General features: G+C 52.2%; 6 protein-coding genes across 6 annotated transcripts; 3 read left to right on the top strand and 3 right to left on the bottom strand.

The window, feature by feature from the left end:
* Positions 1 to 291: 291 nt before the first annotated feature.
* NUU61_001763 (putative nicotinamide nucleotide transhydrogenase) lies at positions 292 to 3788 on the top strand (the record flags this gene model as incomplete). Its single annotated transcript, XM_056652345.1, has 5 exons — positions 292 to 379; positions 437 to 3322; positions 3374 to 3562; positions 3621 to 3695; positions 3757 to 3788. 5 exons carry the CDS (start codon positions 292 to 294, stop codon positions 3786 to 3788), a joined length of 3270 nt encoding a protein of 1089 aa, XP_056513412.1.
* Positions 3789 to 4670: 882 nt separating this feature from the next.
* Positions 4671 to 6239, bottom strand: NUU61_001762 (uncharacterized protein; the record flags this gene model as incomplete). The annotated part of the gene is made up of 1 exon (XM_056652344.1): positions 4671 to 6239. One exon carries the CDS (start codon positions 6237 to 6239, stop codon positions 4671 to 4673), a length of 1569 nt encoding a protein of 522 aa, XP_056513411.1.
* A 3147-nt stretch (positions 6240 to 9386) lies between these two features.
* On the bottom strand, positions 9387 to 10538 carry NUU61_001761 (elongation of very long chain fatty acids protein; the record flags this gene model as incomplete). Its single annotated transcript, XM_056652343.1, has 3 exons — positions 9387 to 9733; positions 9786 to 10068; positions 10128 to 10538. 3 exons carry the CDS (start codon positions 10536 to 10538, stop codon positions 9387 to 9389), a joined length of 1041 nt encoding a protein of 346 aa, XP_056513410.1.
* A 1285-nt stretch (positions 10539 to 11823) lies between these two features.
* NUU61_001760 (cytochrome c oxidase subunit VI) lies at positions 11824 to 12651 on the top strand (the record flags this gene model as incomplete). The annotated part of the gene is made up of 4 exons (XM_056652342.1): positions 11824 to 12017; positions 12155 to 12200; positions 12332 to 12449; positions 12533 to 12651. The coding sequence occupies 4 exons, from the start codon at positions 11824 to 11826 to the stop codon at positions 12649 to 12651; spliced, it is 477 nt and encodes a 158-aa protein (XP_056513409.1).
* Positions 12652 to 13423: 772 nt separating this feature from the next.
* Positions 13424 to 14795, bottom strand: NUU61_001759 (glycosyltransferase family 15 protein; the record flags this gene model as incomplete). Its single annotated transcript, XM_056652341.1, has 4 exons — positions 13424 to 13580; positions 13647 to 14265; positions 14303 to 14587; positions 14654 to 14795. The coding sequence occupies 4 exons, from the start codon at positions 14793 to 14795 to the stop codon at positions 13424 to 13426; spliced, it is 1203 nt and encodes a 400-aa protein (XP_056513408.1).
* Positions 14796 to 14995: 200 nt separating this feature from the next.
* Positions 14996 to 17669, top strand: NUU61_001758 (uncharacterized protein; the record flags this gene model as incomplete). Its single annotated transcript, XM_056652340.1, has 2 exons — positions 14996 to 15073; positions 15165 to 17669. 2 exons carry the CDS (start codon positions 14996 to 14998, stop codon positions 17667 to 17669), a joined length of 2583 nt encoding a protein of 860 aa, XP_056513407.1.
* Between the last annotated feature and the right edge of the window lie 91 nt (positions 17670 to 17760).

Raw genomic sequence — 17760 nt, 5'->3', positions numbered from 1 at the left:
GTAACCGCCCCTCTCCTCTTCTCTCCGCTCTTCCTTCTCTTCTCTTGTCTTTTCTGTTTTCCTCTCACGTCTTTCTCTTTCTCTTTCTCTTTTTCTGTTTCCTGTCTTCTCCTTACGCGTTTCTCTCTCTTTTTCTGACTCACTGGCTTCGTGGTCTCGTCCACACGCGACATTTGGCCGTCCTAGCTGGATGTGGTACCCCGGCTCATTTCCTCCATTTTGCGCCCAATAGACCTCTCATACATGCGGCAAACTCCTACATGATCAGTTGTTTCCCTCCTGATTCCAGTCATGAGTGCCCCGGTATCCCTGCGGTCGGCACTGGGGCCGTGCCTTGTCTCCAATGCTCGCGCGGGGAAATTCCTTCCAGCGCCCTCGGGTAAGTTTCTCTAATTTGTGTGCATAAGCTGCATTCTCACTGTGGGTCTTGGATTAGTCTTGCAGGTCCGCCAATTTGTCTCTCTCGCGTCTTCGCATAAGAAACAGCTACCTGTCTCGCTGCCACGATGGCCCTTCATCTCGAAGCGAACGGCCACAACCACGTCCGCTCCGGAGCCCGTGCCTGCCACTCCCTACGCCGAGCTGACTGTTGGAGTTCCCCTCGAGACTTACCCCAATGAACGCCGTGTTGCCATCACTCCACCGAACGTGGCTCTGCTCCTGAAGAAGGGATTTTCACGCGTCTTAATAGAACGTGGTGCCGGCGAGGGAGCGCAGCTGTTCGACCATGTCTACTCAAAAGCCGGCGCGACGCTGGTCGACCGAGACACGATCTACTCTCAGAGCGATATTGTACTGAAGGTCCGCAATCCGCAGACAGAGGGGCCATTCAACGAAGTGCAGGCTCTACGTAAAGGCTCGACGATCATCTCTTTCCTGTATCCCGCTCAGAACAAGCCCCTTGTTGAAGCGCTGGCCACCCGCGGGGTGACCTCATTTGCCATAGACCGCATTCCGCGCATCTCTCGCGCGCAGACATTTGATGCGCTCAGCTCTATGGCTAACATCGCTGGCTACAAGGCAGTCCTGGAAGCTTCAAACCACTTTGGTCGCTTCTTAACGGGTCAAGTGACGGCCGCCGGAAAGATCCCGCCGAGCAAAGTTCTTGTGATCGGAGCCGGTGTTGCTGGTTTGAGTGCAATCGCTTCGGCCCGCCGGATGGGTGCCATTGTCCGAGGCTTCGACACCCGTCCTGCGGTTCGTGAGCAAGTCCAGTCCCTTGGTGCCGAGTTCATCGAGGTGGAGTTGCAGGAAGATGGAGCCGGCCAGGGTGGATATGCGAAAGAGATGTCCAAAGAGTTTATCGAAGCTGAGATGAAACTGTTCATGGAGCAAGCTCGTGACGTTGATATCATTATCACCACGGCGCTGATTCCCGGAAAACCCGCACCGAAGCTCATTACTAAGGAAATGATCGCTGCCATGAAACCCGGCTCAGTCATTGTCGATCTTGCCGCTGAGGCAGGGGGAAATTGCGAAGCAACTCTTCCTGGAGAATTGTCCAGCTACAAAGATGTCACCATCATCGGCTACACAGATCTCCCTTCACGTTTGCCAACCCAAGCATCCACGCTGTATTCGAACAACATCACGAAATATCTTCTGTCTATGGCCCCCAAGGACAAGTCCTTTGGCATTGACTTTAAGGACGAGGTTGTTCGAGGATCCATTGTTACTCTCGATGGCGAAATCGTGCCCCCGGCTGCTCCTCCCGCTCCCCCTCCTGCGCCCAAAGCAGAGGCTCAAATAGTTGGGGCAAAGAAGGAGGAAGAAGTCGCGCTGACGCCCTGGCAAAAAGCCACTCGCGATGTCACAGCAGTCACGGGAGCAATGGGCACTACGCTTGCCCTGGGCAAGGCTACTGGTCCAATCTTCATGAGCAACATGATGACCTTTGGGCTTGCAGGCTTAGTTGGCTATCGTGCAGTATGGGGTGTGGCTCCTGCTCTCCATTCGCCTCTCATGAGCGTCACCAATGCAATTTCGGGTATGGTTGGTATCGGTGGACTGTTCATCATGGGTGGTGGCTATGTGCCGACCACGCTCCCCGAGTACCTGGGTGCTGCGTCCGTGCTTTTGGCGTTCGTGAATGTTTCCGGAGGATTCGTGGTCACAAAGCGCATGTTGGACATGTTCAAGCGGCCGACTGATCCCCCGGAATACCCATGGTTGTATGCTGTCCCAGCGGTCTTGTTCGGTGGGGGCTTTGTGGCAGCTGCTAGCACCGGAATGGGTGGTCTAGTTCAGGCTGGCTATCTAGTCAGCACAATCTTGTGCATGAGTTCAATCTCAGGTTTAGCCTCGCAGCAAACTGCCCGACGCGGAAACATCTTCGGCATTCTTGGTGTGGCATCTGGAATTCTCGCTTCCTTGGCCGCGGTGGGCTTCTCGACCGAAACCCTGACGCAGTTCATTGCTGTTGCTGGTACTGGTGCTGTGGTTGGAGGTCTGATCGGTCGTCGCATCACACCAACTGGACTTCCTCAGACGGTTGCTGCCCTCCATTCAGTGGTTGGCCTGGCAGCTGTTCTGACCAGCATCGGAAGCGTTATGGTTGAAGTTGCGGACATTTCGACTTTGCACATGGTAACAGCTTATATGGGCGTTCTCATCGGCGGTGTGACCTTTACTGGTTCGATCGTGGCTTTCCTCAAACTTGCAGGACGCATGTCTTCTAGTCCAAACATTCTACCTGCACGACACCTGGTGAATTCAACATTACTTACCAGTAACGCCGCAACGATGGGGGCATTTTTGACGATGGCGCCGGCAAATCCCGCGATTGCAGCAACCTGCTTAGGAGCAAATACCCTCCTAAGTTTCCTGAAGGGGTATACCACTACTGCGGCCATCGGCGGTGCCGACATGCCCGTGGTGATTACCGTGTTGAATGCATACTCCGGCTTTGCTCTTGTCGCCGAAGGCTTGATGCTCGACAATCCGCTTCTGACCAGTGTCGGGTCTCTCATCGGTGTCAGCGGTTCCATCCTGTCCTACATCATGTGTGTAGCCATGAACCGATCGCTCACGAATGTCCTCTTTGGGGGTCTTTCGGCACCAACGCAGACCCAAAAGAAGATCGAAGGTGAGGTCAAAGCGGCCAGCGTCGAGGATACCGTTGAGGCACTGTCCAGTGCCGAGAACGTGATCATTATCGTCGGCTACGGCATGGCCGTCGCCAAGGCTCAATACGCCCTCGCTGAGATCGTCGGTCTCCTGCGTGCTCGAGGTGTGAACGTCCGCTTTGCTATCCACCCCGTCGCCGGCCGCATGCCTGGTCAGTGCAATGTGCTACTCGCCGAGGCGTCTGTGCCGTACGATAGTAAGTTTTGCCATTTGCCTTTACCTACCTGCAAATGTTAATCCCCTGTAGTTGTCCTCGAGATGGACGAGATCAACGACGACTTTGCCGACACCGATGTCACGCTTGTCATCGGCGCCAACGACACTGTCAACCCCATCGCCATGGAGCCGGACTCCTCTATCTCCGGCATGCCTGTCCTCCATGCATGGAAGAGCAAGGAGGTGATTGTCATGAAACGGGGCATGTCGAGCGGATACGGTGAGCTTTTCTCCAGTTGTGATTCACTGACCACACTAAGCTAATTCTGTGGGTACAGCCGATGTCCAGAACCCGATGTTCTTCATGCCGGGTACGAAGATGCTATTCGGAGACGCCAAGACCTCCTGCGATGGTACGTTCAAGCACAATGATTGATCAGAATTTGATATATACTGACTTCTTTTCTTCAACAGCCATCAAAGCTGCCCTGGAGGCACACAAATAAGGCTAGCAGGGGTCCCTTCTTGTCCTCGTCTGCTATTATGGTGATTGTTCTTGTTTTTATCACTTCTGGTCCAATATATCCGCTTGCCGATATGCTTCTGTGTTGTTGCTTTGACTTGTGTCTCTCGTTCAAGGAAGCAATATACCACCGATTTCCAATGTTGTAGTAGCCTTCTGTCTGGATCGGGGATGCCCGTCGTAGACAAGTGCTAAACATTTATACAGCAGATGTAGCCTCTTCAGAGGGAACCCTATCCGGACAATCCAACTCCTCTGGACCAAGGCAGGTTTATCCCAACTCTAGATAATAAATGGAATGAACACATCATCTTCGTTGCCATCTCGGCCATTAGATCACATCAAGACCAGGGGCGAGGACTACCCCCTGTCTGTTCTAATTCCCAATCACATAGCAAAGAACAAAGGAAAATGAAACAAAAGACAAAAGAAACCACCCAAAGAATCAAAGACCACAACGCAAACCCCATCCCATCCAGTCCATAGAGCCATTAGGAATGAAGCCCGCCATTTTCAATCGGCCCCGTCAAAATAGCATAATACATTACTCTCATAACCGAGAGCCAGAAATCAGACGCAAGAAGGAAAAGAGAAAAGAACAGACATCGACGCCGAAGACAGAACAGAAAAGAAAAGAAAAGAAACAGCGCAGCCCAAACAAAACAAGACCCAGCATCGAGCTACCAAATCGGTAGCTAAGCATAGCTCAGAGAACCCGACTCCTAAAGCCAAACAAAAGGAAAAGTTCCGCCCATAAAAACATTAACAGATTAATACATGAGACCATAGCATAAAATTATCAAAATTCATACTCCCAGAAAAGGGGGAAGTAGGTGGAAGAGGGAAGGGGATGGGGAGAAGAGACCTAAATCCTCGCAGGCGACTTCTTGCCGAGCCTCAAACCCATGAAGCCCCTCCCGGTAGGCGTAGTACTATTATGGCGCGCATGGCGGCGCTGGCTAGAACTAGAAGAATTATTCAATGTCGCATGATGGGGATCAAGCATCAGCGGCTGCACGGCGGGCTGATGGTGGACTGCAGAGACAGGCGCCGATGCAACAGATCCGTTGGCATCGCACTCGGAGCGTAGACTGCTCATCGAGTGGATACTCGATGCGGCCGAGTGTTTTCTTGTCATGCGGCGCATCATCAGCGGGGAACGGTGGGCTAGCATGTTCGAGACGCTGTATCCTGACGACGTGGATGAGGATGAGATGGATGGGGCACCACTGCTGCTTCCATTGCCACTTGCGGTTGCGGGGCCGCGTTTAGAAAAGGCGAGGGAGGGCGGAGGAGATGTAGCTGAAGGGACGGGGCTGCGGGTTCGAGAGAGCAGCGAGCTGGCGTCGCTGTGCTGGTCGGGCATGTAGCCGAGCCGGGTCTCGTCGCCGAGGAAGGGCGAGACGGGCCGCGGCGAGTATGGCGGCACGCTGGTGCTGCTGTTGCTGCGTGTCGTCGGTGGTCGTCGCCCTGCCTCGGCTCGTCGTGCCCATCCTGCGGCCGGGGGCGGAAGTGGTTTATCGGTGCCTGATGGCCGCAGACGAGATCGGTTCCCTGGCGGGGCTCCGGTGCTCGGAGGTTGCGGGAAACAAGGCATCAATGGGACTTCGGACACACGGCTGATGGTAGCACTCGGCACTGTTTGTGTGTTGTCGTCCTGCGTCTTCGGCGATGCAGTGGTGCTGGCGGGTTGAGGCTCTGATCCTGTATCATCCTGAGAAATCCGACGTGATTTGAACTGAGGCCCGGGCTCGTGGTGGGCTGCGTCTTCGCCATCTCGCCTGCCACGCGCACGCTGATCACGGCTGTAGCTACTTTCCCGGGATCGGGGCGCGCTGGGCCGCGACTTAGAGCCCTTGGATCGTGACCCGAGCGAGTTGATGAAGACCAAGGTGGGCCGGGTCTGCGGCTCCATGAGCGTGACCTGCTTGGCAACCTGGATATCTGCCTCTTCAACAGAAAAGATTGACGAGGGGGAAGGAGATCTGGACTGGGTATGAGTCGCCGGCGGCGTGTTGGGCGAGACATAGATGGCGGGCTGCAGAAATAAGTTGGGGGCCATTGGAGGAGAGTCTGGCGAGGGCAGCTCGAGCACGACCGGCTCCTCTGGGTGAAAGACATAGGCATCTTCTACGAAGGAAGCATCGCTGGTCTGCTTGACTGTGTCCACTGAGACCGGCCGGGGGCGTTTGGAGGTTGCGAAGGGCGCCAGCAATTGCTCCTCATGGTCCGATTCCGGATCCAAATGTGAAGAATCATCGGCACTGAGGTCGGAATCAAAGGTCCCGGCGCGATGAGAGCCCACAGGCGAGGGCACAAAGTCTTGCCCGCCGGCATCGGATTCCGATACATCTTCCTCATCGGACTCGTACCGTTTCTGAAGACTCTGCCGGCTCAGACGGTGCAGGTCCAGCGAGGTGGTGGTTTCATACATCGTGGCTCAACTAGCATGAACCAACAGAGAGAAGCAGTCAAAAGGTCAACGTCGAACTGTTCCGGACAGGTAATAGCAAGACGAATCGAAGAGAAGAAAGAGAGAACCCAGCCCCAGGAATGCAAGAAGAGAAAGGGAGAAGAAAAGAAAAGAACAGGAACGACAACCCAAGGCGTGTCAACCCCAGCGACGTCAAATATGCCAGTGAGACTGCGAAGGAGAGCCCAAATTCTCGCCTGCACAGGACAAGGGAAGAACCTTTTAAGGGGAGTGGAACCGACAAGGGAGATCATGAACAGGAGAGCAAGCCCTCGATGCCATCCAAGAACATCAAGAAAGGAAAAGAAAAAAGAAAAAAGAGAGTCCCACCCGTCAAAAGGGATCCACCGGGCCTTTTTTAGCAGACAAGATCCATCGGGGGGACCAGGCGCCAAAAAGGAGGGGTAATCCCAATGGGTCTACACGTGTAGGAGGGAATTCCCCTAGCCCCCAATCCACCAAGGAGAGAGAGAGAGAGAGAGAGAACTAGTAAGCTGCAACTTCTTGTTCTCCTGCAGGAAGTGTAGCGCGCCATAGGATTGGCCTCACGCGCCCGGCCAAGGCGTCCCTGGGAGAGGGCGCATTGTGATTGGGAACGCCCTGGACAACCCTTGCGTAGGGAACAGAGCAGGGTCGAGCATGGACAGTTTCATCATGCGAGACGCGTTGCGCCAGAGGCTGGCGGAGAAAAAAAAAAGAAAAAGAAAAAAGAAAATTCTGATGTGTCGACTGTGAGCTATCGTTGGCTTGTCGATTCACCCTAACGCTCGTCAGTCGCACCATTGGCCACGTCGCATGCTAGTAACAACCGGCGGTGGCAGCTAGATTGTATGCACGGTCCAAGGGGAAACCGAATCCTTTCAGATGGGGGAGACGGTGTTCTCCTGGGGCATTCCCGCGTATCAGGTCTCCTTGTGGATCAGGAACCAGGAGAGAAAAAGGCACCGCCTGTGGTTCAAATTCTCAGATCTATATCGGGCCAGCGAAGCGCCCGCTGTGGAACCCTTCCCTCCGTCGCCCTAGGGAAACGCCAAGGTGGCCGCTGCTCCAGAAAGGTGGGGCGGCTCTAACTCAAACACGCTATGAACTGGGATGTTCTGTGCCGGATCGGCGTGGAGAGAATTCGTGATTCCGATGCACTGGACGCGGTCCTTACTCCTGGAACATGCTGGGAGATGCCAGGGGTGGGAAGAGGCATCAATGAAGGCATCAACCACCAGCGTTGGCATCTTCCATGGGGGAAGGCTGGCTCAACAGGGGCCAAAGGGGCCAATGCCTTTGCCTTGACTGGGGCGTAGTCAGATCTTACCAGGGCAATTAGGGGCTAAGGAGATGAGATGAGGAGATGAGGAGATTAGGGGTGGCAATTCTTACAGTGCAATGTATTCTCCATGGCATAATTCATGGCATAACGATGGAATAACCATGGGATTGTGATGATGTGTTGGGGGCAAAGAGAAAAAGCGGCCTCCTTGCATCCACCTCGACTTTCTGTCACTCGGCGATTTCTGCTCCACAAACGGCCTGAGCTTCAATTGTTCTCTTCTCAAATGAACATTAACATTATCAACATTATTTTTAGCATGTCATCTATCAACTGCTCTATCAATTGTTCTGCAGCCACCTAGGCAAGGGCTCTCTTCCATTAACCGCCCGGTGGATCTATAGCCGCCCATCGTCAAGTCTCCATCTCCAAGTCCCTGACATTGTGGACTTGCCCAAGTATGGGCGATCACCCGGCGCCACTATTGACATCGGCATGGTAATGAGTCGATTATTGCTTCTCTGCGTCTCGTGTGTGCCCCAGGGAAGCACAGAACTCGAAAGCCCTGCACCAGCGCATGGCGAACAAGCAAGGTGTGCGTTGTCCACAACCTCTTCCAGCATGATGGACCACAGACCCAGAGGCAATGGTGAACTCTCGGCGGTGTCATGCCTCGGTCTATTGATTCATTATCCAGCCACGTTACGTCGATGGCTGGTCGGCGATGAAATAGATCGACGTGGTCACCGCTGTTTGCGATGGCTGGAAGACATATTCCCAGCCCTCTTTACCATTCCTCGATACCTGCTGTGAGGGCTTTTCTTTTTTTTTCTCCGGCTCCGACTCCGGCTGCAGTTGCATCAGATCGAGTCCGAAGATATCAATGCTAATGGGTTATGATGATGGCCCGGGAACAACCCCGGATGACGTTGGAATACCTCCTAGCTCCATGAATGACGACTTTCTCATGGCATATTCGACCTGTCACCTTGTTTGTGTCCTCGTTGCACAAAACCAAGTTCGTATGCACAGATCTACGCACTCGCCACGGTTCCTGCATTGGATTCCGGCCCAATGCCTTGTGATGCGGCACATGGATACGTCAGGTACAAAATTCAGGTTTCCCCCTCAACACATCTCGAGGGTTTGTTTATTTTGTGTTTGGGGCTCTGACCAGACTGGACTGACATTTGTGGAACCTCGGAATCTTGGATGGCAAATGGTTTTCTTTTTTTCTTTGTCAGTCGACTTGAACTCGACTACGTCTTGGTCCAGACTGGCAGCCACTAATTTCCACCAGTTGCAAAACATGATTACATTTATCTTGATATGATGACTTGATATCTATCGATACGTCCTTAACTAACAATAACGGCAGAGGGGTACAATCGAGAAGCCTGCAACCAGCAGACCAAGGGGGGAGCAAGTGATAACGACAAACATGAACAGAAGAAGAAAGTGACATTATAGAATACAACCAGGACCAGGCTGTCAGCACAGCCAGCGGTCCCTGGGGAAAGAAACCCGGATGCTCTCCAGGATTTTGTGGCCCGATCCCCGACATGTGAGGCGCGTTCTCACGGAATCCCAGGCACATACCGCATGGACCACCAGACAGAACAACCTGGCCTCATGAAGTGGTCATTCATTAAACGATTATAGGAGGGAATCAACCCCAGAGCAGCCCCTGTCCCATTCTGCTCTACACCGTGCCGCACTACGTCCTTAGGGACCTTCACGGACTCCGGGGATGGTTTGTCACACTGACAAACCTCTTGGACAATGCCGATCTCCAAATTTAGGTATGGTTTTCAACGGGCACGTCAAGCATCCGCCAGGCCTATTTACGCCTTGCGGGAGCGAGTGACGGGGCCGTTCGACCGACCCGTAGAGGCGGCGTTGCCGTTGGAAGCCTTGGCACCACCGGGGGTTTGAGCACCAGCGACAGAAGGAACCTCGTAGTTCTTCATGTCGATCAAGGAGTCCTTGCCAGTGTTGCGGCGGGGGCGTCCAACCTTGGCGGTCTTCTTGTAGGTGGCAATGTAGAACGAGATGAACAGGAGCAGATACGAGGTGATGATTCCAATACCAGCCAGAGCGGCAAACTCCTCACCCGCGCACTTGCCCATGTTCGGGGCCCACGGGAAGTAGACCGAAGAGAAGTAGGTGTACGAAGCGAAGTAGATGAAGCCTGTGGTTTATCAGCCGGCTGTTTATGGCTCCAAACCCAAGTTTAAACTTACCAAGGTCAATGACGAATTGCACAATCTGCAGCATAGTAATGTACTTCTTCCACCAGATACGGATGCCACGGGCACTCTGGAAGTAGTACCAGTACATCACAACATGAACCAGCAGGTTGATAGTGATAGGCACCCACGACACCGCGGTCAGGCCAATCAGTTGGGTGTAGCAAAGGAGAGCGGTGGCGCCATGGTGGTAGGTGTGGAGGAATGTCAATGGTTTCTTCTTGAGGAACAGGAAGACGGTGTCGAGGAACTCGATGTACTTGTTGACGTAGTTGAGCTGTGCAGAATGGTAAGCTATCCCATTCCCTCCCGAGACTAAACACGTTTGCAACTTACGTAGTACAGAACAATGAGGGGCTGGGTCCATCCACCACGGTGGTCACAGATGGAGTAGAAGACGCCATGTCTCCAGAGGGTTGGCAGAAGCTGCTCGACGAACAGGGCCAACAGAATGCCACTGAAGACAGTCAGGAGAAAGTTGTGGATCATGAACAACGTGTTTAGCTTGAGCGCAGGGAAGTTCTTCATAACCTCCCGGCCACCGAAAACAATGGTATAGTAGGCGACAAGAAGCGTGGCGGTCTCCTTGAAGGTGGAAAGAGGGGTCACCCCCCCGACGAACTCGAATTGGCTGGCGGGATAGCCCATCACCAGCTCATACGTCTTGTCGAAGATGGGCCACAGGTGAACGCCAAAGGGCCGATCGAGGGTCGGAAGGGGCACGTTTTGGAGAAATTCGGACGCCATGGCGAATGTTGACCAACGGTTTCGATGTGCGACAACAAGTCCAAAACTCCGATCAACAAGTGATTTTTTTCCGGGGTAAGGAAGGTATCGGTAAGTCGCGACAAGACGCGTTAGCTAAAAGAAAGGAAAAGGAAAAGGAAAAAGAAGACAAGAAAGAGAAGGAATGGAAGGGGTCGAAACACAGGGGAAACCGAAAAGAAGAGAGAGAGAGAGAGAGAGAGATGAACAGGAGGTTTTGCGTTCGGAGTGTCGAGTGCCCAAAGGGGAATAGCGTCGCAGGGAAAGGGGGAGCCGTGGCTTCCGGGGATTTTGGAATAGTTTTGTTTCTTCGATCAGTTTATATAAGATAAAATAGATAGAAGAGAAAATCTCAATTGGTTTATTCATTTCTATTTATTTAAGTCTTTTTTTTTCCTATATTTTATCTATTTGGATATCATGAGTTCGTCCAAAGATCCCCAATGTGCCGGCACCCGCTTTCACATGTCTGGCCGAGTATCCATAAGAATAGTGTGGATAGTACGGGGGCTCCCGTGGACACAACTACAATTGTCATTGTTGGCAACCTGGCTATAAATGCTTCACTTTATCCCGGCTATTCGGAACCATCAACACAAATTCAAAATCCACCGGCCTAGTAGAATAGGGTTACAACTGCCATGGTGTATGCAAGTGTGCCATGAACGCCAGAGAGAGGTTCCTCAAAAGTGCCGGCATTGTACCACCCGGTTGCGACGTGCATTGACAATAGAGCATAAGTGGGGTTAAGTCCTATAGGATACTACCTAATTCGAGGGTATATGTAAAATCATCTATGGATAGGCATCTGGGATTGGGTCCCTAGCCATTGGATAAATGTTTCAAATGTGTTCAGGTCAATATTGAACCATAGTATTAGATATATACTAAAAGGGACATTGAAAGATTATGTAGCGACGAAGAGGTAGTTCTAATTATTTTAATACATTAATGCACCTCTGCCATTGTTAGTATCTAGTATTACTAAATCTCTTCTATAAATTGACCATCACCATGATACTTGCTTCAATATCATCTCTCTCCCATCTATATCCCCTAAGCCAATCATGGTGGCAGCAAAAATCAGCGGGCGCTGTCGGGTGCTGACTCACCACCCGGATTGGTGGCCTCAGGCAGCAAGAACCACACCACCGGCAAAATCCAACGGACAACTTCCTTGTCACCTCCCCTTCCCGTCCCCATCCACCTCTCCCCTCACCCTCATTGACCCGCTCAGGTCCAACAACGCGGCCCCCCTCCTTTCGCCATGTCGTCCCTGTCCATCTTCCGTGTTGCGACGCGCGCCGTGCGCCCGACCAGCTTCTTCCGAGCTCCCCAATTGGCCCGATCCCGGGTGCAGACCCCGGTGACTCTGGCTGCTGCTCGCGCCCACAACTTTGGTACCACCTCCAAGCTCCTCTCGGGCCACGAGGACGAGACATATGAGGAGTTCTCTGCGAGGTATGCGGTCAATGGTGACCCATTGCGTACGGCGGAATCCGGAGGAGGGGGCGGTGTTTCAGCTGCTCACCGGAACAGTCGACGCATGTTGGGGTCTTTTGGGAGTGTCTTGCGCTGACTGTGTTTCTTCATTGTAGATTCGAGAAGGAATTCGAGGGTGTGCAGGACGTCTTTGAGCTCCAGGTAAGACCTGACACGATCGACACATGCGATCCATATCATCTGTCACGTTTCCGACATTCAACCATCCACTTCACCCCTCAATTCAATACCCAACCAATTGACACCTAGCTAATACTTCTATTTGTAAATAGCGCAACCTGAACAACTGCTTCGCCTACGATCTCGTCCCCTCGGTCGAGGTCCTCACCGCGGCCCTGAAGGCTGCCCGTCGTGTCAACGACTTCCCCACCGCTGTCCGGGTGTTCGAGGGTATGTACAGCATAAATACTTTGCTGGCCTCTGCCAGAAGATGTTGTGCCATTGAAACGAACTGACGTCTTTCTGTCCCATAGGCATCAAAGCCAAGGTCGAGAACCAGGACCAGTACAAGCAATATGTTGAGCAGCTCGATGGTCTGCGCCAGGAGCTGGGTGTCGCTCTCCGGGAAGAGCTGTACCCCAACGAGGAGTAAATCCATCTCATTTCTTTCCCCATTTTTTCTCGCACGCCGATTTTCTCTTGCAACAAGCAGAACCACCCCACGCCGCCACTGCCGATCCCCCATTGTATGACTGGTTGAGGAGCAGGTCGGGTCGCAGAGAAAGCTGTATACATACTTTAGAGATCTCTTTGTGTTGTTAGTGCTGCCGCTGTTGTCTGGAACAAGGTCTTGTGTGCCTTGATTGGTGCTTAATCTATCTGGATTCCATCTTGTTCAGCTCTCGCGCTCTGCTGTATCCCAACTAGCATTACTTAAAATCTCCTCACAATTCCCCTTGCAATATATTGAGCATTTACGATGGAAGTTTCTCTTTAAATGTGCGAAGTCTTAGAAGTATGTCTGATGTCTGACTGTTGCTTTGCTCTAAACCACAACTAATGTCTAGTTGACCATCCCGCCATGCACTACACCATCAAGAGGGCAAAAAAGGACAAAAGGGGGGAAAAAAAGAGAAGATAAAAGACAATCCACAGAATTGGTCATATGCAAACCATATAAGTACAATGAAACCTTGGAAGCGAGGCCCGCTAAGCTCCCTACAAGGTAGCAACCAACGGCCAAGAACGTATTTTGTGAATACTGGAAGCAGCAGCAGAAAGGAAACAGCACTCAAACATCAGGAAACAAAAAAAACAAAAGTGTCCGCTCAAACGCCAGGTGCCAAACCACGGATTTCAGGGATATATGTGTGGGGTATGCGAGGGAAAGACAATGCAAGGAAATCGGGGAGTGGTTCTGGCACTCAGTGCGTTCCGACATACTTGAAATATGTGGGGCGACAGTCCTCTTTGCCAAGGAAGGACTCGCCTGCGTACATCTGGCCTGCCTGGCAGCCGGAGCACTTGGGCGAGTTAGGGCAATTGAGGAAGGGGATATGGTTATATCCGATATCGCGGAACCTATTAAGACAATAATCATCAATAATCAGCGAGAGAAACTGGCAAAGAAAAGACATGGTTACGCACCAGTGCACGTTGGCAGCGTCTGCAAACAGTCCCACACCAATGGAATGGACTGGCGCATCACCCCAGCGCTCGTAGAAGAAACCACCAGCACGATCCAAATACTGGAAGTATGCATCGTACTTCTCGCCCCGGAAGAAATCCAGGTCACCAATCTCAAAGTTGGACCAGAAGTGGCAGGTCGAGTACCCGTTGGCGATCTTGTTGTGTTCGGGTCGGGCCACATCATCGGTCAGCCACTGCCACATGTTGTTCTCGCTCAGGTAGTCTGGGTTCGCCGCAAGGAACTCGCGCGTCCTCGGCCATAGGGATGGGATACTCTGAGGTGCGTCATAAAGGTTGATGGTGAACCCGTACGTCTTGTTGTTGTCCTGCATGTATCGGAAAACATCGTAGTCGACATCGCAGAAGAACTTGACGTTGGGCTCAATGCGCCAGTAGTAGCGATACTTCTCAAGGGCCGGGTGCTTGTAGAACAGGCCACTGTTCCAGCGACACATCTGGTGGTAGGAGATCTTTGAGCTATACTGGATGTCCTGTTCTTCCAGCATCTGTGCGGACTCCCGGAAAAGGTCCATGTTGATCCAACTAGGAACCTCCCAGTGTTCCTTGGGCACCAGCTCTATACACATGTCAGCCAGATTCCTTATCGCGCTCACGGTTTGTGAGGGTGGCGTTACCATATTGGCACTTGGCCTTGGTCGCCGCCTGGGTCTTCTTCTTGAACTCCTCAGTGAAGGGCTTATCGTTAAAGAAGATGTATGGATAGTTGAATTTGTGGTTCCAAGTGCGCTCGAGGTCTCCCATAGTGGAGACCAGATCGTCGAGTTCCTCGTTTCGGACCAGGGAGATCAGCGCCGCGTTGGTGCGGGCTGAGTTCGGGCTATCGGGGGCATAATCCTTGTCATCGGCTCGCCATAAGGGTCCTGCTGGTTCACCGGTTGCTATAAACCTAGGTTAGCATGCTTCCTAGGGGGCTGTCATGATGCGACAGTGGCAAGGTGACGGACGATCTAAAAGAGGATCCCTTTTCATTCCATGGATCAATTTGGAGCCAACCGTAGAGGGGGCCTGGCGTAATTGGAAAACCAAGAAGAGACAGAGCAGAATACATGCTGCTCCCAGCATGCGAATTGGGCGTGCGATAGCCATGACGGATGGTGAAAGGGGCGACTATGCAAAAGTCGGAGAAGGAGATCGGTGGCCGATACGCCCGCACGCCCGCACGGACCAAGTATCTCCGACCATCAACAACACCAATTCTTTCTTAGTCACCTTCTCGAGTATCTTCACGTCAGTTGAGAGAATGTGCTTCTCCCAATTTATGAGTGTGCCACTTGAATCTCTCCAAAATGGCTCTTGCTGCCAACATTAATGCACTGGCTGACGAGTTGATCACGGCCACTGCAAAGATCTCGTCGGATGAAAAGGTAGCTATGACCTCACTCTTTTTCTGTCTCTTTTGCTTTTTTTTTCTTTTCCTTCTGGTAAAAAGATCATTTCATGCTGATTATCTGGCAGGAATATTCGCAATTCAAGAAACTCAAGTGTCGTGTTGAAGATGCTCTTCGGACAGGCTCTCATGCACGAACCAACCAGTTCACCGTCTCTAAGCAGCTTGAGGGTCTGCAGGAAAAGTTCCAAGTCCTCAATCGTGATGATCTGGCAAGCGCTCTTCGGGTTCGCCTCAATGAACTGGAAGACTCTCGCAACGACTGGATCCCGGAGATTCTGAGCTTGATCCTGCAACTCTCAGATCGTCCTGCACTATTGTCCAAAGTCGAGCAGCTGGGGACGCTGGCAACTGCACCTGAGGAGGCTGAGTCTCTTTCATGGGCTCACTTGGATGCTAAGGAGGCCGCGTTCAGTGACCAGGACATATGGGAAGAAGTTAACTTCGCCGCTGACTCGGCGGATGATGACCTCTCACCCGCCTCTAGCATCACGGCCCCCCCACGGCCCCGCTCCCCAACATCCAACGACCTGGGAGAAGAATACGTGATCCCAGAGGAAGCTTTTGTCTCGGATGATGAGGAGAACCTGATTTGTGCCATAGAAAAGTCTCAATTCTGGAATGATGAGAATCATCCCGAAGTTCCTCAGAATGAGGAGGCATCGCGCACTGTGACCGAACTTCAGATCGCCAAAGAAGCGATCTTCATGTTGCAAGGCCTCCCAACTTCTATCTTCTGGCGGTTGGATGAGGAAGTGGAAATTGACCGCCGTTACACCATCACATATTCCTCGATTGAAACCCTGACTTCGTGGTTGCGCTGCTTCTGCAAGATGGCTGCTAAAATTGATGTTGTTCGGCAGTTCACCAAACGCCGTCATGACCTCCCTTACATGGAGACACTTTGCAGAGATATCGAGAATAAGCTCCAGGAGTTTGACACCTTCCTCTCTCAAACCCAAAGCTACTACGTCTCTGCCGGGTCGACTGTTAGCTTGATTAAATTGCTTTTCGATGCCCGCCGACAGTCGCGCTCGCTGGTTTTGTTTGCCGAACTGGTCACTAAACTAGGTCAGGACACGGAGAACGAACCTATGCTCTGCCTCGATTTACTCTATGATTTGGTCGGCATGGTTGAAGCCTTGGGCGAAACTAGGGCATGTCGATCTCTCGCGGAACTTTTCATGTCATGCTTTATGACATACACTCGATCATTCCGTCCCTGGATGGAGGGTGGACAGCTGGATCCACGTAACCCCCCTCTTTTCATTCGAGTAAACCAGACAAATGGCAACCTGCGAACCCTGTGGCACGACTGGTATGTGTTCGACGAAGGCCCTCGGGAACAGAATGTTCCCCGGTTCCTGGAGAACAGCATCCACAAAGTCTTTGCCACAGGGAAGAACATGGTCTTTCTGGGCCATTTCAAGCCATTCCCAGACTACCTGATAAATTTCAGACATTTTTACCAGGCTCTGGAACGCTATAATCCTGAGGGTCCACCCCGTTACCCATTCCCCGTCACGGTGCAAAATGCTTTTGCGAGGCTGGTGGAGAGCATCCATTCGAGCAGCGCCGGCCTTTTGCGAGCGGCGCTAGACGAACACTGTGAGCTGGATATCAGCATTGATGCCTTGCATCATATCTATCTTGGCAAAGATCTCAGTGTGCTGGACTCATTCGATGCCAAGGTCTTTGATCTGATGGACCGTGGTCGTTCCTGGGATGACCGGTTCCTGCTGACCGAGCTCGCGAGGACTGTTTTCAAGGAAGTGTCCTTCATTAACTCGTCGAATATCACCGTGCGATCTACCGGCTTGCCTTCATTTCACCAACCACCGGACAATGACCGAACCGTGAAAAGCCTGGAGGCGCTCTTGATCGAATTTGTCCTTCCTTGGCACATTGCGAACATCATTACCGACAGAGACATTTCTTACTACCAGCGAATTGCTATCTTCTTGATGCAGATCCGACGCGCCAAATACGCGCTCGTCAAGCAACGTCTACGCGATGCTCGCAAGGCTATACCGGATGGCACCGGGGACACGTTGACCCATATTCTCCACCACAGCCTGCTTTCGTTCCTGGATTCCCTCTACGGCTATCTCACCCAATGCGTGATTGAAACTGCAACGCAATCCGTTAAGTCAAACCTGTCCAAGACCAGAGATGTAGATGCCATGACCTCCACCCACCGGTTCTTCATTGTCTCCCTCGAAAAGCAGTGCCTGCTCTCCGAGAACCTCTCGCCAATTTACGAGGCCATTCTCAATCTCTTGGATCTCTGCATCCATTTCGCAGATCTACAAACTGCGCAGTCTCCCGAGGATGAGATCGACTCTGACATCGACTCTAGCGACGAGGAAGACCCGGACCGCGAGCAGACACTTACCGTCTCGCTTCGCGATTCGCCTTATGGCCACCAGATGAGAGGGGTCAAGCATCAGTTTGACCACCTGACCAGCTTTGTGGTTGACGGGTTGAAGAGTTTAGACCGCGTGGAAAAGAGGTCGAGCTGGGGGTTTCTGGCGTCCAAGCTGGAATGGGGGAAGAACTCAGGGAACATCTGATTGCTTTTCTTTTCTTTCTTCTCTGACATTTAGCTATGGCGTTGGGGTTAACGCCATAATGATAATGAGGATATCCAATGACTGTACGATT

This window comes from Penicillium alfredii (genome assembly GCF_028826965.1).
Source record: "Penicillium alfredii strain IBT 34128 chromosome Unknown utg000004l_segment0_segment0, whole genome shotgun sequence".
Taxonomy (NCBI): domain Eukaryota; kingdom Fungi; phylum Ascomycota; class Eurotiomycetes; order Eurotiales; family Aspergillaceae; genus Penicillium; species Penicillium alfredii.
This window is presented reverse-complemented; position numbering and strand designations above follow the sequence as displayed.